Source organism: Heterocephalus glaber, unplaced genomic scaffold (genome assembly GCF_053883595.1).
Source record: "Heterocephalus glaber isolate CG9 unplaced genomic scaffold, H.glaber_assembly_v1.0 deba00001452, whole genome shotgun sequence".
NCBI lineage: Eukaryota > Metazoa > Chordata > Mammalia > Rodentia > Bathyergidae > Heterocephalus > Heterocephalus glaber.
The window spans coordinates 18,790,710-18,816,303 of record NW_028258302.1 but is presented as its reverse complement, the minus strand read 5'-3'; the positions used below and the strand labels follow the sequence as shown (position 1 = coordinate 18,816,303).

The window sequence follows — 25,594 nt, the reverse complement described above, 5'->3', positions numbered from 1 at the left end:
GGCCACATCCAAGGGGGGTGGGCTTCGGGGCTTGAAAAGCCCTTGGGGACTTCAACTGGGACCACAAAGAACTTAGCATTTGCTCCAAATCGCCTAATATCTTCAGTGATGGTGTCTGTTTTTGATTTCTCATACTTAGTTAGCATGGCCTGGCGCACAGTAGGTAGGTATTCAACAAATGTAGGCTGGCCAGATGGGAGGAGTGGAGAGCAGATGTGTAGATGTGTGAGTGACAGGAATGGAAGGAAGAGAGAAAGGGAAAAAGGGAAGTTGGCTCAGCGGGTGGAGGAAGGAAGGGAGGGAGGGAGGGAAAGATGGATGGATGGATACTTAAGTGAGATGCTAGACATATGGGTGGGTGGGTAAATGGGTTAAATGAGAGGAGTAGGTGGAGGGCAAAATGGTGGAATGATTTTATACATGGTTGCTTGGGCTGAGTGGTTCAATGGATGGATGGCCATGAGAACGGGTGGGTGCATTGTTGGGTAAGTGAATGGGGGGTGTAGAAGGATAGATAGATGGATACATGAATAGACATGTATGAGGGTGGATAAATAGGTAGTGGGCCAGTGAGTGGATGTCAGGATAATTTATGGACAAGTGCAAAGACTGGATGGTTAGAAAGATAGATGGATGAGTGGGTGTATGGGTCAATGAGTGGATGAATGAACAGTAAAATTCCATGTGGTTAAATGCCTGACACCTTGCCCAGAAGCAGAGGGGTGGTCTGGGTTCTGGGATTTGAGTTAATTGTCCTTCACTGGGGGAAACCAGTGCCAATTAGGCAAATAGATCCAGTCCCAGCAGGTCCTGCAACAGGCCTGCTAATTGACTCCAACCTGACAGACCGGCTGGACTTACAGTGGCCTGTGTCTTATTGATTTGTAATTTACACTCCACTCACATCCAGAAGGATTTGGGGTGACTTTTACGATCAAACCTGCATACAATAGGACAGTTAGAAATAAAGTAAGACAATGATGAGGCCACAGAGGAGAGGGATTAAAAGAATACCTGCTTCACTTGCCAGGTCTGCTGCTGACTACCTGTGTGATGTTGGGAAGGTTGCTTAACCTTTCTGAAGCTTATTCCCCCCATCTGTATGAAGTAAGGGAGGAAGAGTGGAGGAAGGAAGTTGGGTTGGTACAGTAGGAAGATGTATGGATGATGAATGGATATATTCTCAGGATGCTAAAATCGGGTGGGTAAATTAATGGGTGGAATGATGGGTGGATGGTAAATGGGGACAATAATAATTCTACCTCATCTAGCAATGTGAGCTTCAAAGGAGATACTGTATGTGACAACTCAGCCGAGGGGTGGGCACAAAGTAAGCGCTTTAAATTACATACAGTTGACCCTCTGTAGCCACAGGATCCCCATCTGTGGTTGCAACCAAGCATGGGCCAAAGATATATTTTTTAAATATTGCATCTGTATCTAACACATACAGGCTTTTTCCCTCATCATTATTTCCTAGGTAATTCAGTATAACAATCACTTATATAACATTTACACTGTATTGGATATTGGAAGTATTCTAGAGATAGTTTAACATATAATGGAGGATTCTGTAGGTTACATGCAAATACTATACCATTTTCTATAGAGCACTTGAGCATTTGGGGCTTTGGGTATCCACAGGAGTTCTGGCACCAGTCCTTCAAGGATGCCAGGGTACAACTGTGTAGAATATGTGTCAGAAGCCATTGTGATACCAGTGACCATGTCTCCTGGAGGAAATATCCAGACACCAGACCCATGGTGTAAGGCAGGTGGTGATGGGTGTCTGGGTCAGCCAGGATGATCAGTCGGGACTCAGGTCATTTCAACTGCCAGCCAAGGCCACTGGACTCCACCCTGCCTGCAAGGTGCATACTGTCCAGATGAGGACCTCATGAAGAACAGGAAGTTGCAGGCAGGGCAACAAATATATTGATGGGAGACACACGTGTGAGTATAGAAGCCCGGCTTCCTGTGTCATCAGGGAAGGCTTCTCGGAGCAGGTGACATTTGAGGTTTTGAAGGGTCAGTTTGAGTGTCCCAGGCAGGTGAGGATGGTGAGGGACATCGCTGAGAGAAGGAGCAAGTGCCTCAGGAGCTTTCTGCAAAGTGGTCAGAGGGGAGGTTTGAAATAGGCCTGGCTCTGCCACGTCTTGGTTACTCAGTGTGTCATTTTCCTCTCCTCAAAATGACCATGGCAAGTGTTCCTCCCTTGGCAGGTCACATTAAGATCTCATGGGACAGAATAGTGCAATACTCAGCATAGTACCAGGCACATAGTAGGTGCTCAGTAATGCCAGCTGCCTACTTGCTAAGTGGGAAGAGGGAAGAATGTAGATTTCTTTAAATAAAAAAGACTTTATAAATTAAAACTCATTGGGCAAATGCTGACCAGGAGGGCAGCCTGATGTGTCAGGAAGGATCAAGGAAGAATATAGGCCTGGGTTTAATTTCTGACTACTGTGTGACCCTGGCCAAGTCACTTAACCTCTCTGAGCTTCCATTTCCATATGTGTAAAATGGGACTGGTAAAGGCTTCCCTTGGGGTTGTCATCAGAATTAAAGGAGCTCTTAGTGTGTCCAGAGCTTCCCATCCCTGTCTCCCTCCCTCCCTCCCCAGTGAGTCCTGGTGTTCATTTACCACCCACCCCACCCCCCAGCAACCCCGTCCCAGACCCCCATCCATCATCCTGTCCTTTGCGGAGGTTAAGTGGGTCCCCAAGCAGCGAATCCAAGCTCCCCCAAATCCCTGGCTGCACAATGTGGCCCGCTGTTAGTGAACAGCCCGGCTGGCCCGGAGGATTGGGTTTCAGCCTGGGCGGCCGGCGCTGGCGGATGCCCAGCCCAGCGGCAGGCAGGCGGGGACATAACGGAGGAGCCGGCGTCGCGGGGACTCCTCCACCAGGCCTGAGAAAACACAAGCAGGCTCCGGGCAGGCAACCGAGGCAGAGGAGGGCCTCCGAGAGCGGCAGGAGAACGAGGAGGGGCGTAGCTGCAGGTCCTGGGACAGAAGGATTTTACATTAGCAGGGTCCCCTCTCGCCAACCAGAGGCCTAAGCCGGAAAAACCACGGCGCCGCCTGTGGCCAACTTCACTTTAGAAAATCCACAACCTTCCTGGAGGCACCCCGAGCCTCCTCAGGCATTGCCACCCCAGCTCGCCTTCCTTTGAGCTAATGAGCTTGATGTCGTCAGAGGAGAGGCCTTGTGAAGCCAGGATTCAAATCCCAGCTCTGCTTCTTCCTGCTGTGTGGCTTTGGGCGGATCTCTGAGCCTCTGTGGGCCTAGTCTCCTCATCTGTGCAATGGGGTAATAGCACCAGCTTTCCAAGGTGTGTGGAATATTTATCAGGGCCTGACACCAAAGGCATTGGTGACTGAAAGGAATGATTTTGTTCTCCCTTTCATGAGACAGTGTAGCCTGGTGGCTTCTTCATGTCCCATGTGGCCTTGCAAGAGTCTTTGATCTCTCTTTGCCTCAGTTTCCCCATAAGTTTGCTCTGAGATATCAATGAGACAATACTAATGAAGGGCGTCCCTGCGCACAGGTAGCCTCCATGGAGCCAGCTTTTGTATGGCCTGGTCCTTTGCATGATATAAAAATCCTTCGCACCCCATGCCTCTTTGGGTCCTTAGAGCAATGCTGTGGGGGCCACAGAGCAAGGACTTCAGCATCCTCACTTTACAGAGGAGGAAACTGAAGCTTAGAGAGACGAAGTGACTTTTCCAAGCTCATCCATTCCTTTGCACTTTGCTTCCTGGATCCCGCCTGAAATTTCTCATTTGGACAACAGAAAGAGTGTTGTGGCTCCCAGTCACTGATAACCCAGGTTGGGTCCCAGGCCACCAAGCTGTGGAAGCCATCCAGCCCTGGGTTTGGGTTACCTCAGCCCCGGCAGCCGAGAGTACAAAAGGAGCTGCTGGCCAGGGTCCAGAGCAGCATCTGCCACTTGGGTCCCATGCCAGACTGATGTGCTGCCTGGGCTGTGGGCTGCTGGCCAGTCTGGGTCATTGCCCTCTCGAAGAATCCTCCACCATTCCCCACTGCCTAAGGGACCGGATCCAACCTCCTTAGCCCCATGTTCATTTGGGGTCCTTCACCTTCAGGCCCTTCCTATAAGGAATCCAGGAAGGATTTGTTCCCCCTGCAGGGGAAATGTAGCCCAGAGCCCACCGCAGAGAGCTGTTCTCCGGTTTAGTGTCCTCAACCTGTCCTGGCATTCGAGCCTCTGTGCCTTTGATTCTGCTGTGACTGCTCTGTGCTGAGCCCTTACCCCCCTCTTCTCCTCTGAGGCCCCTTTCCCATGCCCTGGACACCTTCTGAGTACCCTTCTGCATACTCCCGTCCTTCACCAGCCATCTCTCCCTGTCTGGCTCGAGCCTGGGAGCTCCTCAGAGGAAGGACCCACTGACCTGTCCCTGCCTACCCATGCCAGGTGCACACGAGGTGGAGCTGATATTCACTGGATGGTGATGGTCATGACTTTGCTACTTAATTCAGCCAGTGGGGGAGAAGTCAAGGATTGCTGCCAGGAAGAAGGAAGGAGCCTCTGAGCTCAGTTTTAGAAGAGTCATTAGCCAGGCTAACAAAGCAGGAAGGGCCAAGCATTCCAGGGAGCACATTCTGGAAGTGTCAGGTCACCATGGCCCAAGGAAATAAAGTGCCTTCTGCAAGCAGAAGGAAGTTTAGGATGGCTGGACCCTCAGGCTGTGGGCTGGAAGGTACTTGTTTGACTGAGTTGGCAAAACCTTTGAATACACTGTTGAGGGTGTTAGAACTCCATGCTGCAGACAGTGGGGCTCTGGAGATCTTACGATCAGTTAAGACATGATTGGACACGGGCTCTAGCATCTCACTCCACTGCCATATGTAGGTTGGCTGCATGGACTCTACCAGGCCTGTTCTCCACATTGAGCATGCAGTGTGAGCAGGGAGGCACAGACCTCACCCAGAACAAGGGCTATGGGAAACATCAGATCAATAGGACTCACACACATGATGGCACTTTGGACCCATTTTGCAGATGGGTCACAAGGACCCATTTTGCAGATGCAGAAACTGAGGCCCAGAGAGAACAGGCTTGGCTGCAGTCACATACTAGAAAGTGCCAGAACCAAGGCTCTATCCTGGAGAATTTACAACCCAAACCCTTCCTGCCTTCTCTCCTTCCCCTCCTGCCCTGACACAGGCCCACTCAGAGACTCAGAGAGAGAGAGAGAGAGAGAGAGATAGCAAACACAGACCCACACACACACAGACACACACACAATGATGGTTTTCTTGTTTTGGTTTTATTTTTTAAGGCTGTGGTCATGGCATCTTAAAAATAACACAGATGTGGATATAGACAGATGTGGGTTCACTTTCTGGCCCTGCCTGTGTGCCCTTGCACAGGTTCCTTCCCTTTTCTGATCTCAGTTTCCACATCTGTAAAATGGGGTAAATAGCAGCACGAATCCCTTTGGTTTCACTGAGTCTGAAGCGACATTCAGAGTGTCCTGGCTAGTCCTTGGCACACAGTAGGTAACTAATGAAAGCTCCCTACTCATGTCTTTGGAATGCTCCCATACCTATTAGTGCAGAGAAATACCATCTGTGGCCCTGGGGAATCATAGCCCTGAACAGAGCTGGCCAGGGGTGGCCTGGGGAGCAGGGACAAAAATCTGCCCCAGCCTGAGAGCAGGGGCCCCGCGTAGCCACCTCCTGTGGGCCTGATGCTAACGACTTCAGTGTGTCTCCCCTTTTAGCTCAAATATTTCTGAAATGTACACTGCTCATTCACACGTAGCTGGAGGGGCCGACGGGGCCTCCCAGCCTGTGCAATCAGGCCTCCTGATTGCTTTCTTCTGTGCACTCTCCAGGAGAGAGAGGGTTTGGGGCACTGTGGAGCTGCAGCCAGAGCTGCTCCAAGACCCAAACCCTGTTTTCCCCCCAAGGAAGGCGCTCTGGGCTGAGGGCCTTGGTTCTAGCTTTTGCCTGAATATTAAGAATCTGTGTGGCCTCGCTTTCTTCATCTGCCCATTGTGTTTTGGGTTTGGGGGGGGGGGTGGTACCAGGGATCGAACTTGGGTCCTTGCGCTTGCGCAGCACGAGGAGAAACCACTGAGCTAAATCCCCAGCCCCCATTGCGTTTTTTTTTAGTGGACACAGAGCTTCAGGGAGTCGCTGCTCCTTGAATAGGAGCTGGGCTTTACAACCCACAGGCTCAGCTCTCAGCTCTCACCGCTGCTTACCCCACTTTTTGCCCCATCCTAGTTCCCATGAGCCACATTCTCACTGGCCTCCTCACCTTTGGTCTGCTGTGCCCTCTGCCCACCACCAGCGGACACCCTGCCAGCCTCCACCCCAGTTCCACTTCCTCCAGGAAGCCGTCCCTACATTCGGCATCTTCTCCCTGCCCTTCTGCACATAACCCACAGTCTGCTCCACACATCCCCATTGTGGTCTATGTCACATCCAAAGGGTGATTAATTATCTATGTACAGTGACAGCAGCTTCCCTGTGTGAGGGATTGTCATTGTCACAGTGGGGATGGCGATGGGGACATTTCCAGCACTCTAGAGGCAGCTCAGTGGAGCTTGGTGGCCCCCAAAGCGTGGGAAGCAGAACAATGTCAGGTAGTCTGTGGATGAATGTTTTTAATTGTAATAGTCTCATATTTGTTTTCTTTCTTTTTATGTCAAGTGATATTGGTTTTCCATTTATAATAATGATTACTTTTTTTCTCTTTAAAATGCACTTAAGAAAAAAAAAAGGAAGAGTCAATTGGAAGAAAAATAGTAACTAAATCATAATTCAGGTGTGGGTGGGAAGGCCGAGGTCATGTTGTCTACATGAGTAACTCCAGCCTGGGCTGCCCCGATGAAGCAGGACTCTAGGGTGTGTTCAAGCCCATAGGTGGGGGCAAGGGTCTTGGGCACCCCAGTATCTGCCCATTGGGGGCACATAGACCATGGGAAGGGAAAAGTTAATAAGGGCAGTCACCACCAAGGACACCTGCAACTTCTGGGGCCCCTCGAAACACCTGTGGCTGCAGAGCTTCAGGGTGGGTGAGTGCCAGAGGACTTCCTAGTAGAGGTGACATGAGTTGGGGCTTCACAGATGAGGAACACTGGGGCAGGCACAGGAGGCATGGAGGGGAGAGGGTGAGAAGGAACAGGATGTGTGAGATGTGGGTGTGAGAGACAGTGCCATGTGGTCTGTGCATGGGTAGTGCAGCTTGGGAGTGGAATAGCTGGGTAACCTTGGGCAAGTTCCTGAGCTTTTTTTGTAAACCTCTGTTTTCCCATCTGTGAAATGGGAGAGTATCAAGTACCTCCTGGCATTGTTGTATGGGTGTTGGTGAAAATATCTGGTTCCTAATAGGGTCTCAATGTACATGAGCTCTCAGCCTTTGTAGATTTGGGGATCCGTGGGGAAATACCTGGGGTTGATGGGGAGGAGGGAGGAAGTGTGGGTGGTAGAAGTAGAGCTTGGCTTCCTGAACCCATCTAGGTTCCTGAGGCAAAAACTACCAATTCCAAATTCCCCCAGGAACAGGGACTTTTGTGCTTGCTTTGAGAGAAACAAAGAGGAAACACAGGGCATCTCAGGAAAATGGCATCGAGTGAGCAGGAGGGGCTTTTCAGAGGCTGTGGCCATCCAGCGAGAAGCTGATGTTAGTCAGATGTTGCCTGTGGGATAGGGGGAGCCAGCCAGACTAAACTGGCGCCTCTTGGCCCCCTTCACTTTCAGGGCCCACCTAATGAGCCCAAAGGAAGTGGCATGTGTGCAAGCCCTGGGTGAGCCAAAAGGTGCTGCACTCCAGCTAAAAATAATAGCTGCTCCTTATGGAGGGTCTGTGCTATGCAGGGCCCCAGGCTGACACACTCGTCCTCCCAGTCAGTCTGCGCATCCACACTCAGAAGGTATTTTGGCGAGGAAACAGGCTTAGAAAGAGCCAAGGTTGAGGCAAGTTGTAGCTCAGTGGTAGACCTCTTGCTGGAGATACATGAGGCTCTGGATTCCATCCTCAGCCCTGGAAATTCAAAAAGGCCCAAGGTTACAAGACAAGTAAATGAGAGAATCAAAGTCTCATGCAGAGGGTGGAGGGATGCATCAGAATTGAAAAGCAAAGGGCTGAGGAGCTGGGCACCGTGGTGCTTGCCTGCAATCCTAGCTACTCAGGAAGCTGAAGCAGGACAGCATGCTCAAGCCAGCCTGGGCAACTTAGTAAGACTCTGTCTCAAAAAATAAAATGAAAAGGGCCAGGGAAGTAGCTCAGTGCTAGAGCACTTGCCTAGGATGTATGAGACCTTGATTTCAATCCCCAATACTGAAAAAATAAAAATTCAATTTAAATTTTTAAAAAGAGCTGGGGAAATTGGGGGAAAAGAAGCTTGTCACCAGCTTTTGCAGAGCCAGGTCTGACAAGGAAGGAGCAGAGGAGGAGCCGCACTCTTCCCTCTTCCAGCCACCTGCAGACTTCGCGTTTCCTCTTAGTCCTGTGGCACTAAAGCAGCTGGTTCACTTCCAATCCTTGCCAATTCCCACCTAGCATGTTTTACAGGAGCAGGAAAGTGAGGCAGTATACCCCCTGGCCTGGCCTTTTGAGGAGCCAGGGTTTGAGCCTCCTCCACCCTTTTTTTTTTTTTTTTTTTTTTTTGGTACTGGGAATGGAACTCGGGCCCTTGCACTTGTGGGGCAGGCAGTGGAACCACTGAGCTAAATCCCCGGCCCGAGCCTCCCCTTTTGCAGTAGTAGGGATTGAACTCAGGGCCTTCACACTAAGCTGCATGCCCAGCCCTTTTTATGCTTTGAAATGGGGTCTCACTAAGTTATTAAATTGCCCAGGCTGGGCTTGAACTTAAAATCCTCCTGCCTTTTGGCAAGTCATTTGCCCTCCCTGGGCCCAAGTTTCCATCCGTACAATGGGGACGTCAGTTCCCAGTCCCTCCTTCTCTGGACTACAGAACCTTCCAGCACTTGTCCTCTGGGTCAGCCCAGGAATCTAGCCAAGGGGTGGGGCCACCTGCTTGGCGGGCTTGTTGCCCCCACCCGACCCCTTTTGGTCCTGGGCGGTCTCTCCTCTCCCTTGTCTGCACAACTCCCAGCAGCTGTTCATCAGGCCTAGGCAGAGAGCCCGGCTTGGCGTCTCAGGCTGAGGCCGATGAGAGAAAACAGGTGAAAAGTTCAGCCCTTGTTCTCTCCAGGAAGAAAAATCTGTAGCCTTCAGAGTGTGAAAAGGAGCCCTTTCTTCAGCTCCAAAGCTGTACAATAGAACTTCCCTCCAATGTGCCATCAAAAAGATGCCCCTGGCACTAGCTCTACCGTCCCTGGCACCCCCGGCTGCCCCCTCCCTGCACCAGCCCCCAGTGTAAAGGGACACAGTAACCACAAACACAAGCCACAGGCGGTCAAGGGGACGCTTCTGCATCCCCTCTTGACAGCTCAGAGGTCTAACTGGGGTCACCTCCAGCCAAATGCTTCCTCCCCTCCTCGCCCTCCATCCCCACCGCCCTGACGTAGGTCACATTACCTCATTGCCTCCCATTTGGACTTGCTTGACAACCTGGACACAGGGAACTCTGCCCCCACCTTCTGGTCCTGATGTGTCCGGCACAGGCCATCAGACTCATTATTTCAACAGTCTAGAAATTTACAGGGTGGGAGACAGGTCACCTGTACTTCTATTCTGCCACCAACTCCCCTGTGGCCTTTTGGAGGCCCCTCCCTCTCCCTGTGTGCTAGCTACTCTTTCTGCAGAATGAGGCAGTTGGGCCATAACTCAAGTGGTCAGCATTGGCTTCCTAGAGTGCCATGCTGAGAAGCTCTGTGTGCCACAGCGTGTGGGGATTGATTGGTGATGTCTGAACCAGGTATAGAATTAGAGCAAGGCTGCCTCCAATCCATTCTCACTGAGCTAGGTGGCATGGAAGATCCAGCTGTGACCTTCTAAGTTCCTCCGCCTTCTTTTTCATAGCCATTTCTATTCCTGTGTCGTCTCCACTACCACAGTGTGAATGAAGGTTTCACCATTTGCTTTTTTCCTGCTCAGGGTACCTAGCACATTGCCTAGTACATAATGGACATCAGGATCTGTTTGTTGAATGAACGCTTGAAAGGGGTCTATTAATTCAATGCATTGCAATTCAGTTTGAAAAGTGTTTTGAAGCCCCTTTGGCAGAGAAGGGGTAGAAGGGAAGAGTCCTGAGGCTAGGGGCAGGGGTGGCATCTCTAAGGCCCTGTGAGTCTCCATTACCCTAGGCTGTGTGACTCCTTCCCTGTAGCTGCTGGTCCAGAAACTGATCTGAGTCTCCTGCAGCCCCAGAAGACATGTGACAACTGGCCTCCTTCCCCCTCAGGGATGGGGAAGGGAGATAATGGAGGACTCCAGGCTCCTGGAGAGGGAGGCAGGGTACCTTGACAGAATGTGAGGCCAGAGAGGGAAGACAGGGTACCTGATGCTGCTCAATGAAATGGAATAAAGACCCCTCTAGGGCTTGTGTTGCTGTTTTTGAGGATTTGATACAGCTGAAAAGTGAACAGATACCCAGAATTTAATGCAAGTTTGAAGGTTTGGTGATGGCTCCTCAAGAACCCATCCAGAACACCCAGGTTAAGACCCTTCCCCAGTGGAAAAGGAAAGTACCTAGGTCAGTGAGACTTGATTGGCTGGTGGCAGGGAGGGTGGGTGCTGACCATGGGTAGAGGCCCTGAAATTGGCACTAGAGTGGCAGGACCTAGAAAAATAGAATAAGATGATTGGCCAGGCTATAAGAGTGGGTGGAGTTATGGAATGGAGAGTCAGGGTCCAAAGGCAGTGTGGTCTAGAGGATTACAGTTGGGTGATTGTTTGGAGCAGTGTGTGTATGGGTGTGTGTGTGTGTGTGTGTGGAAGGGGCATCTGTAAGGGAACAACCTCGAGGGGAGGGATCTTAAGGTCAGAACACAGTGATTGACAGTACTGGAAAGGCCAAGTGGTGACGCTTTGCTCTCCCCACAGAAACGCTGATGGACTCCACTACTGCGACGGCTGAGCTGGGCTGGATGGTGCATCCCCCATCAGGGGTGAGTTGGTGGTCCCCAAACCCCATTTGGTCCCCCAAAATAGCTTGGCATCTGCCACAAGGCCTGAAAGCCCCTCACACTCCAGCCCCTTTCCCCACTTCAGGGCCCAGAGTCCCACCTCTCAATCCCCTATCATTGATGGAGCACTCATTACCATGGCAACATGGTGGATGCTTTATCCTCAAGGCAAGGCCAAGAAGTAGACACTGGCTCATCCCCCATTTCAGATGAGGAAAGTCCACTGTCACTTCCTGAGTACCCTTTCTATGCCAGACACTGTATCAGGCAGGCACCTTTATACATGCCATCTCTGGTCCTACCACAGGGAGGAATTACCTCTCTTACTGATGAGGAAACTGAAGCCCAGGGAGGCTTAGCTACCTACAGCTAGTAAGTGAAGGGGCTCAGGTTTGGTTTTTTTTTTTATGTGTGTTTATTTTGTTGTTTTTTGTGCTTTTGTGTGTGCGTGTGTGATGCTGGGGATTGAACCCAGGGCCTCATTCATGCTGAACACACACTCTACCATGGACATGCACACCAGCTGGGGCTCAGGTTTGTATCCAGAGTTGTGCCAATTCCTCTCTTCCCCTTTTCTGGGTTCCCATAACACAAGGCCCCCCTCTCTATCTGTGGTTCTTTTCACTGTACTTTCTTGGTTTGGGTCATCTGAGCCCACATCTGGGCTAATTCCTTTCTCCCTAGCACTTGCAGAAGGGATGTGGGGTCAAATATTTCTAAAATTCTGTCCCGGTGCCGCCTATGTGCTGTGTGATTTGGGGCTGGTTCCTTAATTTTTCTGAGCTTCGACTTCCTTGTCTATCAAATGATGATGACGACTACCTCAAAGGGCCATTGTGAAGTTTTCCTGCAAGGTCTCTAAGGTTGGCTCCCAATAGAGAGTAGCTATGATAAATATCACCATCATCATCACTGTCATCAGTTTTAATACTCCTCCTGGTCTCTGGGGAGGGCTCGAATGCCACAACCGTTCCCCTCCCTTCCCCCCACCCCAGCTCCTCCTCTGAGACTCAGCTGCAGCCCCCAGGAGCTGCACCCCCTCCAGGCCTGCGCTCTCAATAGACAGGGCCCCAGGGTCAGGCCTCTTTCTGTGGCTCTTTCTTGTCACCAATTTTCCATCTGCGAAGGCGGCTGGGCCCACAGCCCCACCCTGCCAGTAATGAGGCCAGGCTGGGCTGCAGGGCCCCCGGACGCAATTATTTGGGGTGTTTGGGCTGCAGGGCCTCCGCATGTTAATTAGAGAGAGGGGAGAAAGGCAGAGTGCTCTAATTAAGTGCTCTAATTAAGTTCTGAAGAAGAGCAGCAGTTGTAACAAGGGGCTGACTTTGTCACATGGTGCCACCAAAAAAAAAAAAAAATTAAAGGCAATCTAGGGAGCTTCAGAGTGGCCATTGCAGGAGAGGCTGGGCTAGCAAGCCCCAGTTTGGCCTCCCCTCCCACACTCACCCCTTGTAGCATCTGACCATTCCCTGTGCAGACTTGGCCCGGAGGATCTGAGTGGCAAAGGAACAAAAGACACCCACTGGAGGGTGACACCTGTCCTAACACCTGCCAGTCTCGTAGTCCCATTTGGCAAGTGGGGAGATAATGGCCTAGAGAGGCTGAGTGACTGACCCAGGGTTATGTGTCAAGTTAGTTAGCAGCTCTGTGTTCCGAGATGGCACAGGGAGGCACATGGTTGGGTCTGGGTTCATGTGACCTGGGTCAGTCAGGTGACCTCACTTGCCCTCTGCTGAACAGTGGGGGCAATGATGCCATGTGTGCAAATCATGACCAAAAAATGACACCCAGCCCCAGGATCCTAATGAGAGGGGAGGCTCTGCTCTTGGGCCCCTTTTCCACCTACCCAGGTGAAGCTAGAGCAACACCAAGGGGGACCTGGGAGAAGGAGAGGATAAGTGGCTCCCCTCAGCAAGCTCTCTGGCCCACTGGGGAAACCAGAGCAAGGGGGCCAAATGTGCTAGGCCCTTGCCAAGGGAGATTGTCCCAGAGGCGAGAGGGGAGTTGGTGGACCCAAACACAAGCAGCCAGGGGACGGCCTGGTGTGAAGAGGCATAACAAGGGTGCTTGAGGGTGCTGGTGGCTTAGTGACGCAGCACTTGCCTAACATGCACACAGCCCTGCATTCTGTTCTGAGGCCTGCATAAAACAAAACCAGACAAGAAAGGGTGCTTGAAGAAGGCACAGAGTTGACCAAAGGCTCAGCCATGAGGACGAGCTGGGTCTGTGAGTCTCAGCTTCCTGTCAACTGGCCCAGCCCTCTGCAGCACAGAGACTGTAGTTCTTGGTTAGGTTCTTGATGCCCTGGCTGGGATCTCATGTGTGCTGGAGCACATTTTCTGGGCAAGAAGGAGAGAGAAGGCAGGCAGGCACCCTCTGTGAACCAGTGATCAGGGAGCTCTCTTAAGGACTCTTAGCAGCAGAAAGCCCCAGAGAAAGGCCCTGACTTTCCTGTCACCCTAGGAGGTCAATGGGGGTGAGGACTGTCTTCCTCCATCAGAATGGGAGTCCCAAAAGGCAAGCACTGTACCTCCCTTGTCAGATAGGTAGCTCACAGAGGGCAGAAGTTCTTCTTCCCCTAGCAGACTGGCAGCCCCCAAGCACAAAGCCATCTACCTTCATCAGAAGGAGCTCGCTAGGAGCGTGGCCCTCCATTTGTCCTTGCAAGTGGGAATTTCCTGAGCTCAGAGTCTGTGTCTCCTTTAGCAGATTAGTGAACCCCTGACAGCAGGAGCCGCATTTCCCACATCTACCAGGGGAGTACCAAGAGTAGGGCATGTGCCCTTCCCATTGGATTGGTAGTTTGCCACTTTTATAGCCTGGCAAGTTCCTTGGGATCAAGGTCACATCTCCCCCATCAGATTGGGAACGCTTTGGTGCCTCCATTATCAGACTGGAGGGTCGCCAAAACAGTCTGTGTCTCCCCACGAGACAGGGTGTTTTCTGGGGCTGAGCCTCTACCTTCCCAACCTGACTGGCGTTTCACCCACAGTGGGAAGAGGTGAGCGGCTATGACGAGAACATGAACACGATCCGCACGTACCAGGTGTGCAATGTGTTTGAGTCGAGCCAGAACAACTGGTTACGGACCAAGTTCATCCGGCGCCGTGGTGCCCACCGCATCCATGTGGAGATGAAGTTCTCAGTGCGTGACTGCAGCAGCATCCCCAGCGTGCCTGGCTCCTGCAAGGAGACCTTCAACCTCTACTACTATGAGGCTGACTTCGACTCAGCCACTAAGACCTTCCCCAACTGGATGGAGAATCCGTGGGTGAAGGTGGACACCATTGCAGCAGACGAGAGCTTCTCCCAAGTAGACCTGGGTGGCCGGGTCATGAAGATCAACACTGAGGTGCGGAGCTTTGGACCTGTGTCCCGCAGTGGCTTCTACCTGGCCTTCCAGGACTATGGTGGCTGCATGTCCCTCATTGCTGTGCGTGTCTTCTATCGAAAGTGTCCTCGCATCATCCAGAATGGTGCCATCTTCCAGGAGACACTGTCGGGGGCAGAGAGCACATCGCTGGTAGCCGCCCGGGGCAGCTGCATTGCCAACGCTGAAGAGGTGGACGTGCCCATAAAGTTGTACTGTAACGGGGACGGCGAGTGGCTGGTGCCCATCGGGCGCTGCATGTGCAAAGCAGGCTTTGAGGCTGTGGAGAATGGCACTGTCTGCCGAGGTAAGGGGCACAGCAGGGCAAGTCCCCCTGCAACTGCATGGAGTTGGCATTGGTGGAAGGTTTAGGCCTGGCAGCTGGGGCTCAGGCTCGCTCAGGGGAAGGCTCAGGGCCAAACCCTGAGGCTATCTGAGGCAGTTTCCCAACCTGCAGCTTTGCTTAGCTTCTCAGAGGGAGGACCTTGGTAGCACTTTCAAGCATGTAGGATGGGAGGTATACCAGATGACTTGGATTGATATAAGGATAATGGCTTTTTGTTCTAATTATTGTGTATTTGTGATGACAAATGATAGGTATTTTTCTTTACTTACAAAAGTAATATGGTTTCCTAGCAAGATGTGTGGCACACACCTGTAATCCTGGCACTCTGGGAGGCTGAGGCAGGAGGATCACAAGATTGAGCCCAGCCTGGGCAGCAAAGCAACTTAGTAAGATCCTATCTCAAAATATAAAAAGAGCTGGTGATGTAGCTCAGGGCAAAGACTCTGGGTTCAATGCCCAGTTGCAAAAAAAATGCTATGATTTCCAATGTAAGAAAATGAGTAAATCATAATAAATAATCTTTAGATGTGAAAGAGTTAACATTTATTGAGCTTTTGCTGTATTGGACAGTATAGGCCAGGCTAAGCTGAAGTAACAAAATAATCAAAGTTTATGCTGCAAGTCCAGCCTAGACTCCTCCTTCTGGGAGGCAAGCAGATAGAGATACTGCAAGCAGACAGAGATACAATATTGTAAACAGCAGATACTGTTTACAATATTGTCATCATCAGGACAGAAGGAAGGAAAGAATGTGGCAGGTTATGTGCTGGCTCTGGAGCTTCCATATGGAATGCCCCAAAGTAGGAGGGCACTGCAGGGTGTTAAGGGGGCTATGTAGACAGAAAGATGTGGCTTCCAATCACAATCCTCCCAGTTATTAGCTGTACAACCTTGGCCAAGTGCAAACACTTCTTTCATAAGGTATATGAGGAATCAAGCACTTAAAGCATGTAAAGTGCTCATAAGGTTTTTGGTGCACAGGAAGTGTCTAGTGATGTTCACGAAAGGAGATAATGTCTCCCAGCCCTGTCTGAGCAGGTGCCCTGCAGTGTGAAGGATGACAGTTGTGCAGAGGGATTTGAAGCCACTTATGCTACTTCCAATTGGAGTACGAGGTTGAGGCCAGATCCTGGTGTGTCCCAAATGCCAGGCTGAGTGTGGACCCTGTTCCCAGGGCACTGGAGAGCCAGGGAAAGCCTAGGCAGGGGGATGACTGAAGTGATCCTCACCTGTCACCCACCTCTCTGGCTCCTCCCTCCAGGACTTGGAGATGAGCAGGCAGCATTTTCAAAATCCTTGAAAAGGTGTATGGGGGATGTCAGAGACAGGTGGCAGTGGCCTGCCCGGAAGCAGTGGCAGCAGTCTCCAGAGACGATGACAGCCTGGACCAAGTGTCACAGTACTGGGAGAGGGAGATGTGGTCAGAGGATGTTTTGCTAGTGAAATGGATAGAATGTGAAGGCAAGTCAGAGAGGGAGAGGGGAGGCATCAAAGGTGACAGAGAATTCCAGCTTTCAGGGAGGTTGTGATTTGGGAAAAGAAAGGAGAAAATTGGGAGAAAAGGCTGGTTTCTTGGGGAAGGTAACAAAGGGCTTTTTGTTGTTGTTGTTGTTGTTGTTTGTTTGTTTGTTTGTTTTTGTGGGGTTTTGGGTTTTTTTTGGTGGCACTGAGAATCAAACCCAGGTCCTCATGCATGGTAGGCAACTGGTTTACCACTGAGCTACACCTCCAGCCTACAAATTCAGCTTTATAACCTTGGACAGAACACAGCCTTGGAAGATGACAGTGGTGAGACAGAGTAGGGGGATACAGAAACACGCAAACCAGAAACCAGTCACTCATGGATTGCTTATTCATTCATCAAACTTTGAGTCTGCCTATGTCAGACCTTGTGCTGCTGTAATGCAGAAAAGAATCTATCTATCTGTGCCATTGCCTTCTGGGCCTTACAGCCCATGAGGGAGACAGCGCTATAAATGCATAAGGGGGTTGGACTTGTTTTACTAAGAACTGCTCAGGCTGCGATGGGCACAGAAAATGACAGAAGGGTTCTCAGAGGAAGTGACATTGGAGTTGAATCTGGGGAGAGGGATATATTGGGTAGGTGGCCCCGGGCTTCTGAAGAATGGATCTATATGAATAAAGCCCTGGGACACCAATCAGCTCAGCTCTTTAGGGTGTCTATACCACCATGGTCAGGGGCTCCAGGAGGATGTAGGAAGGGCTGTCACTGGGGGGCACTCGGAAGAGGAAGTGCATTTGTTATCTACCGATGCATAACAAGTTACCCTAATGGAACAGTTTAAAACAGTAAACTTTCATCATCTCATAGCTTCTGAGGGCTGGATTCCAGGTGAAGCTGGGGTGGGACCTCTGGCTCAGAGACTTCCATGAGGTGCAGACTGGCTGGTAGCCGGGGCTATGGTGTCAACTGGAGGCTCCACTGCAGAAAGGTGGCTTCCAGGCTCCCTGGCATGATTGTCACAGGCCACGCATGTGTGGAATGACTTACTCAGAGAGAATGTGACAGAGCACCTGAGATAGAAGCCACTATCTTTTTATTATCTGATTTCTGAAGTGACATCTTCTGTTATATTTTCTTTATTCAAAATGGGTCACCAGGGCACAGACCCATCCAGCTGTAAGGGCCCTGAGGCATCATAGAAGTTGCCTATCAGAGGCAGGTTCCTGAGGTCAGAGCCTCCCTTGCAGGTACTGAAGATGCAGGTGGTGCTGAGCCAGGGTGTCCCAGGCCTGGTTCCTTTCCACACCTTTCCTCCCTGACAGGTCACCTTGGCCCAGGCCCAGCCCACCCAGCCTGCACTGGGTGCACCTGCGGCCAGTCAGACTGGCAGACAAGCTGAAAGAGCCCCAAAGGACACCAGCTGCTGTGTGTCCTGGGTGCACCCACCCAGATGGGGTGGAGGGGGGCTGCTCCTGCCCAAGTCTGGCAGGTACTGGCCTGGCCATCCAAGCCACAGAGGAGTGGAGATGACAACTCACATCTGAGTGCCTGGCCAAGTGCCTTCTCATCCTCTAGCTCAGAGATTCTCAGCCTTACATAGATCAGAACCACTGGCAAGTTGGTTAAGACACAGATGCCTGGGTATCTTCCCGAGGTCTGGTAGCATGGCCCTGAGGTAGGGTCAAGAATCAGCGTGGTTTTTTGTTTTGTTTTGTTTGGGGTTTTTTTGGTAGCGGGGATCAAACTCCGGTCCTTGAGCTTGCGCAGCAGGTGGCGAAACCACTGAGCTAAATCCCCAGCCCTAAGAATCAGCGTTTTTAAACAAGCAGCCCTGATGATTCCATACCAGGACCATTGGCCAGATGTGCACCGAGATAACACATTTTAGCCAGACCAAACTGGGACTCAAGGCCCAGGGCGGGGGGTGGGTGACCACAAGCCCAGCCCCAGCCCCACCCATCCAGGGAGTAGCTGCCCTCAGGAGCAGAATCTGGGAGAGTATGCTCAGAAAAGATCTACTGATTGGCCAAATACAATTCTATAGGAAAAATCCCATTGCTCTGTGAATGCAAATCACAGAAAATAGAACTGGATAGAGTCTTCTTGGCAGGTGGGGAGCAGGGGCATCCTCATGGGGAGCAGACACCACCCCATGGCAGGCAGAGGTGGCTAACAAGGGCTTGCTGGTTCACAGCACAGCCAGTGGTTTACAACACTAAGGGCTAAGCTGATTGAATCTTACCCACTTCCTCCAGTGCCTACTAAGTGCAGGACTCAGTGGAGAAAGCCAGTCATTCCACAAGCATGTATTGAGTACCCACTGTGTGCTATTTTAGCCCTCTAGTAAATGTGTGTTGAGCATACACAAAGGAACAAGACACAAGTGATGTGTGTTTATTACCTTCTCAGAGTTTTTACTCCAGGTGAGTGAATGGGGGAAGATGGAGGATGGGGAGAGTTAGTGAACAAATAAACCATTTACAGATTGTGATGAATGAAGGGGAGAGGGCAGCCTATGTGACCGGAGAGATTCACAAAAGGACCTTAGGAGGGAATGGCTTCTCGGGAGAGCTGGCACTTGAGCTGATGGAGGCTGCCCTGGGAGGGCTCAGAAGAGGGTCCCTGAGAAGCCCAAGCTTCGGGGCTTGCCCTCAGGGGCCCCTAGGTGAGGCAGGAATTCAGACACACATGGAGGACAAGGCAAAGCATATCCTACCCAAAGTGGGGAACATCCAAGCACTTCGAGAAGAAGGCATCCTTTTGGACTGGGGATCTTGGAAGGCTTCAGGGAGCTGGCATTTGAGTTAGGAAGAATGAACAGAAATAGGATGGGTAAAGGAAACTGTAGTTGAGGGAGCTGCATGACTCAAGGCCTGAGGTGACAGTACAGGGCGCCCTGAGAGATCACAGGTGCTCTTCCTGTGTAGGGGCCAGGGCTCACCTTTCCCCTGTACATTCACCTAATTCCATTTATTGAGTCCTGAACCTGGGCCTGACTGGCTGTATATCTGCCAGGGGAGGGCTCTTGGGACTCCTGCAGGAGAGCTCTGCCCCCTTCCCCTGCCAAGTCCCAGGCTCATCATGGAGCTTCCCATCAACAGGTGTGCTGGGGAGGCAGAGGAATACCAGAATTCCTGCTCTGCAGCTCCCACCCAAGGCCACAAGTTATTTACTTTGACTCTTTATCGTTCCTGGTTGGATTATAAAGTGCCCTGCCTCAGTTCTTCCAAATTGTCTGTCTCTGTATCCCTATTTCCCTTGGTTTCTCCTTGCCCCCCTCAGCCCCACTTTCCTCCTGCGCAGTGGGAGCCCCAGCCTAGCCACCTTGGGAGGCCCTGCCCTCCTCTGACCTGCATCTGCATCGGCAGTGGCTCTGGGGGCTCTGGGGGCAGTTCTGTGGTGAGTGCAATGGCTGTGATGCTATCAGGACCTAATGGGATTGTTAATATTTAGCTTGGATTGGGAGAGGGGCTGAGAGCCAGCTCAGAGTGGTTGCATACACATGTTGATTTGCTGGCTCCAGCCACTAGTTGAGTTCCCGGTTCCCAGCTTGGAGTTGTGGGCTTCTCCCATAGCTTTCTTTCTTTGCTCCTACCCAGCTCTGCAGCCCTAGCCCTGGCCTCTCCTTGACCTTGGCTTTAGAGAACTAGTTTCAAATCCCAGTGCTGCCTCTCACTAGCTGTGTGACCTTGGGCAAGCAACTGACCTTCTCCCAACCTCTGTTTTCCAATCTGCAAAACATGATTCACACAAGGGTTGCGGTGCAAAGGCAGATACTGTACTGAGGAAAGTGTTATAAAAATAAGAAGGAAGACTTAGGAACACTGCCTTTGGTTTGTGTTTTGTTTTGGTTTTCCTGATGAGCTTTCATTTTGAGGAAAAAATAACTTTTATCACAAAAACAATCCAGATTATTTGTAGAATCTTTGAAAATTGCTGATAAGCAAAAAGGAGAAAATTTAAATTGCTCATAATTCCATCACCCAGAGATAACCACTGTTAAACTGGTGTAGAGCCTTCCAGAGGTACTTGTATGTATTTACACATATTGATTTTTATTTTTAAGAAAAGAAACCGCTAAAACTACATGAGGGTTTTTTTGTTTTTTCCTGCAGCTCTGGGGATTGAACCTATAGCCTCACCCATGCTAGGCAAGGGCTCTACACTGAGCTACATCCCCAGCCCCAGAAGATTTTTGGCTTGATATTTCATGGACATCTTCCTGTGAGAGCTTAAACACCATTTGGGGAGGCCCTTAGAATTCCATAGGATAAATGAACCCTACTTTCTTTACAGGCCTTAGTGGATCAGCATGCAGATTGCTTTTAGGCTTTCACCATTTTAAACAAATGTTGGGATGAGCCCCATGGTTCCTCTGTCTTTTTGCCCTGCTGCTTGTATTTGCTTGCGATACGTTTCCAGGTGTGGAGCTGTGAGGTCAAAGGGCACATCCTTTTTTTAGAGCTTTTGACACACATAGCCCATTTACCCTCCAGAAACCCTGGGCTGAGTTTCCCTCCTGACAGCAGCCCCTGAGCCTGCCTGTTTCCCCACATGCTCACCAGCATAGGAGTTTATGCCTGTGGCCTTGTTTTCTGTTTTACTTCCTGAATTCTGTGCTTTCCCAGCTGAGGGAACAAAGAGCCAGGGGTCCTCTCTAGGCCTTCAGAGTGGGAGCCTGGACCACCCTCAGGGTGGCCCCCACCCCTGCCCTCAGAGGCTGGATCACTGGCCCAGATGTTCCCAGGGAGCCTGTAGGGATGGGGCACAGTCAGTTTCAGGGTGAGGAGGAGGAAGGCCGAAGCTGACAGAGCCTGTGCTGGCTGGGGAAAGGGTGTGAGAGTTGGAATGCTGAGTGGGAAGGAGGCCCAGACCCCTTGACACAGAAAATTCTGCTGCTTCCTTTTATGGGCAGGGTGGAGACACCCATCTGGGGTGAGAGGGTGATAGGCAACCCCTGCAGACCCCAGATTCAGGCCTGTGCTGGGACCACACAGGCCAGCCTTTGGGGAAGGGGCTGGATGGGCTCCCTTAAGCTGTTAGTCTTTGTTCTTAAAAACTGGAAAAGGTCCACACCTTCCCCCTCTTCCCTTTCCCATCCTTCCATTGGTCCATCCATCTACCCATCCATTCACCCATTGGTCCATCCATCCATCCATCCATCCATCCATTTTCCTGACATTCTCTAAACACTAGGTTTTCTGCTTGGAAGGGGTGGTAGTAGACCAGAAGCTAACACATATGGAGTGGCTTTTTGTGCCAGGGACTGTCCCAGCATTGAGGGACCTTGGGAGGATCCAGCATGGCCCCTGCTCTCAAGGACAGCCACTCTAGAGAGCTGACAGGCACATCTGTGGACAATGGAGGTGCAGGGGACAGGTGTTGTGTTGAGGATCACAGGTAGGCTGGAGGGGCCTGTGGAAGCCGGCAGAGTGATAGCCAGGGCAATGGTGGCCAGAGAGGGCTTCCTGGAAGGGGGACCACTCATGTGGGACTGAGTGAGCACCAAGTAGTAGCTGGGCGAGGAGAAGGAGAAGGTACAAAGGCCCAGAGGCAGCCACAGTGAAGGATCAACTACAGCCCTTGTACTCTGAGTCAAGTAAAGGGAGGGTCTGGACACAAGAGTGTGAGATGATTCTTTCTCTTGGGTCTTCGTCTTCCAGTGGTCTGGGCAGGAAATACTGGATAATTTTGGCTGTATATCTTTATAAGCTCTCATCCATTATTCACTCTAATAACACTTCCCAGGCACCTACTGTGTACCAGCCCTTGGGGGACTCCAAAGGGTGTGGGGAGAGAGACTGGAGGCTTCCTGAAGGAGGAGGCATCTCCCAAGACTGAAGGAACCAAGGGAAATTAATTCAGCAAAAAGTGGTTGGAAATGATACTGATTTTTTTCTCCATTGACATCTGGAAAAGGTGCAACCATCCAAGGAGAAGCTGACAGAGTGAGGCAGAGAGAGGGGCTGCCAGGGCTGTCAGAGGCCAAGGGAGGGTCCAGGGACAGGAGGATGAAAGGGCCACCTGTGCCCCACACTGCACACTGTGTGCTGTGCGGCCGTTATATTACTGAATCTTCTATTGTTCTTGTTAGTTTTGTTTTACCAATGATGAGCTTGAAGTTCAGAGAGGGTCAGCAAGTTGCCCAAGGCCACACACAGCATTCAGTTGCAGAGCCAGAATTTGAGCCTTGATTTCTCCAGTTTGCTGGGACAACTTAGTAAGCTGGGTTAGACAGATGCTAGGATGTCCTCTCTTTTTACACCTGAGGCCCATGGCTGGCCCCTGGGCATGGTGCCCTGATCTTGTAGCACCTATGCAGAGTGACCAGCAAGATATGGAGAGCAAAGCAGCAGAGGCAGCTCTGTGGTCTCCTGCCTCCTGGCTTCAGACTCTTCCCACAAGTGGATTCCCCATGGTGACCCTCAGCCACTGCATGGGGCTGGGTAAGGTCATGCCCATTGTACAGAAAAACAAACCGAGGTTTGGAGTGGTGATGACACAGCCAGGAAGGGGTAGGAACCAGCACAGCAGCCAACCCAGGAGTCCCACTCTGTCCTCTCTGGGTCCCCACCTGGCTCTGCTTGCCTTGAGAATGCCAGCTTGGTGGAGGATGGGGTCCAGGCTGCCTCTAGAACACTCCAGCAGGGCTGTAAACAGCTGGGGAAGTTCCCCTCCCTCCAGTCTCTGCCTTTCATCTGGCTGGGCCTCAGGATCTGGCGAGAGAGAGCCCATTTATTGAGGAAGTTTGTGCATTTAACAGTTTAAGCCTTTCTAAGCCTGTGGTACAACAGGATTTGGGAGCCGTTAACAATTCTGTGTGGTTAAGAGATTTTCATTTCTCTGCGGCAGCTGGCTCAGGTCCCACTGGCCTGCTTCTGCCTCAACCCTGCCCTGTTGGGGCACCCACCTCCCCAGGGCCCTTCGTATTCAGCCTGAGTCCCTGCTGCTTCTCCCCATCCTCCTACCCCAAGCTTCCAGGTGTGAACTTTGACTTCAGAGGAGGAACTGAGGCCCAGAGAGGGAATGGGAGTTGGCCAAGGCCACACAGCCTCTAAGAGGCTTGAACTGAAACCTGCCTGCATCCCTTGCCCCATTCCAGACTGTGCCTTGGGAAGGAGAGGACAACATATCGTTAATTCCTCTTTGGTAGAACTCAAAAACCCCTCTGACACCAGTGTGATCCCTAGCAATGCCTTGGAGCAGGGAGGGGGCGACTTACCTTGGCAGGTACAGAGCAGGATCAGACCTCAGGCCCGATGGAGTCCTAATGAGCATTCTTCACACTACACCAAACACCCTGTTTTGTTTTGTTTTGTTTTTCCCCATAGCTTGGGGGAGAAATGCCGTTTGTAATTATAATGTCTGACACATGTACAGTATTTGTTTACTTACACCCCGCTTAGCTCCAGAAGAGACTGGAGGCTGCTTTGGTGTGGCATTTGGTCTCACCCCATGAGATGCTTTGATCTGAATGACACCCACCCGAGAGAGGCACTGCAAAGGTTGTTGTCACCATTTTAGAGGCAGGAACACTGAAGCCAAGAAGTGACAAGATGTTCCCAGGGTCAGGGTCACAGAACACTTTGGGGGAGGCAGTGGGCAGAGCTGGGACCCAAACCCAGCACTGCCACCTCCTGGCCCTGGCTTCCTGGAGCCCCATGTCTCTAAGTTGTCCAGCCAGGCAGCTCTGCCTCCTCTCTGCAAGGCTGAGGCCCAAGGGTTCCCCAAGACCCCATGGGAGCCCAAGGCCGGCGCTGTAGGTGGGAGGAGCTGACCTGCCTTGGGGAAGTTCCTCACCCCACCCCCGCCCCGAGACACAGGCACCCAAGTGGGTCTGACCTTGGCCTTGGTCCTACCCTGGCCACAGTCCGAACTCTTTGGCCCTCCCCAGTCTCTTCTGTGAACCCCTGTGCATCTGCATTCATTACAGGGGTTTGTTTTCTGGTCAGGGTCACACGGCAACCAGCAAGCCAACCAAAGGGCCCCTGGTGCCACCACTAGCAGTCCATTTATGTCCCACCACGGAACATACGCTTCCTCTCCTTTCCTCCCTTCCCACCCTCCAAATGCTGCTCACCAACTGCATGGCTATGAAAACTTGAGGACCAAGGAAGTTCAGTGAAATAACTCTCCCTGGGACCCAGACTCAGGATCCTACTCCAACTTTGTCTCTGGCTTGGCTCTAGTTGTAAACCAGAGATTGGAACTATGGGTCCAAGATGGAAGAGAACACCTATCGATTGAGTGTTCACTATGCAGAAGGCCTCTGCCCTCGGCCTGGTGTGCAATACTGTGCTGAATCCTTATGATCCCCAGAAACTAAGCATTATAGAACAAGTGGAGACTCAGAGAAGTTAGGTAACCAGTCCAAGCTCACACAGCTAGTGAATGGTAGAGTCAGAAATGAAATCCAAAACATGTGCCTGTCCCATTGGAATGTTTGCAGTGTTTCATCATTAGAAAATTTTTTCAGTTTTTATCTCATTTGATTCTCAACAACCCTGGTGGGAAAAGGGATATTGTCCCCATTCTTTGGAGGAGGAAAGTAAGCCTCAGCAGGGTGGGATGATCTGCCCAAGGCTCACTGCTAGGAAGGGGCAGAGCTGGGACTCAGATGAGGTCACTGGGTGGGTTGATTCCAAGCCTGGCCTCTACCCAATAGCTCCCTTGCTGCTGTTTCTGCTCCTGACCTCTCCTGAACCCATTTCATCAGCCATTTGCCCCCCAGTCCACTAAGAAAGCTCATCACCCAGGCCACCAGTGATATTCATGTTGCCATATCAGTGGGCACTTCCCCAGCTTGCTGACAGCGTGTGACAAGGTGACCGTCCTTTTTCTGGGCCCATGTCTCTTCTGGAGCCCCACCTGGATGCTTTATGGTGGTACCTGCTCATCTCCCTCCCCTGCACCTTGGAGAGCCCCTGTGTAGAATCCTTAGCCTCCTCCCCTTCCCTTTGCCTGGGCGACTCCCTCCTGTCCCACAGTATCAAAGGCCTCCTCGGGAATCATCTCCAGCCCAGCCTCTTCTCTGGAGTCCAGACTCTCCACCTACCTGCTGGTCACCTCCAGCCTGCCTCCACGCACCTAGTCTCTCCTGCAGCCACAGCCAAAGGGCTCCCTGGAACACCTATCTGCTCAGAGCCCCCTGAGGCTTCCCATCCCACACAGAGCAAAAGCCCAGAGCAAAAACTGAGGGCCAAGGAAGTTCAGTGAAATAACTCTCCCAGGGACCCAGACACCTGGTCTGCTAAGAAGACCCAAAGCAGCCCCTGAAGCCCTCCATGCTGGGTTCCTCCCCACCACTCTGGCTGTCTCCCTACACTTCCTTCCTGCTTCCCTTG

General features: G+C 51.5%; 1 protein-coding gene across 6 annotated transcripts in view; it reads left to right on the top strand.

Annotated features, from left to right (window-relative positions):
- Window positions 1–25,594, top strand: part of Ephb2 (EPH receptor B2) — a 178,105-nt gene that overhangs the window by 47,712 nt on the left and 104,799 nt on the right. For all 6 annotated transcript variants that reach the window (XM_021263026.2, XM_087215606.1, XM_087215604.1 and 3 more), the window contains exons 2-3: window positions 10,987–11,051; window positions 14,062–14,746. In XM_021263026.2, the coding sequence (XP_021118685.1) occupies window positions 10,987–11,051; window positions 14,062–14,746 (750 nt within the window). The remainder of the gene's footprint in view (window positions 1–10,986; window positions 11,052–14,061; window positions 14,747–25,594) is intronic.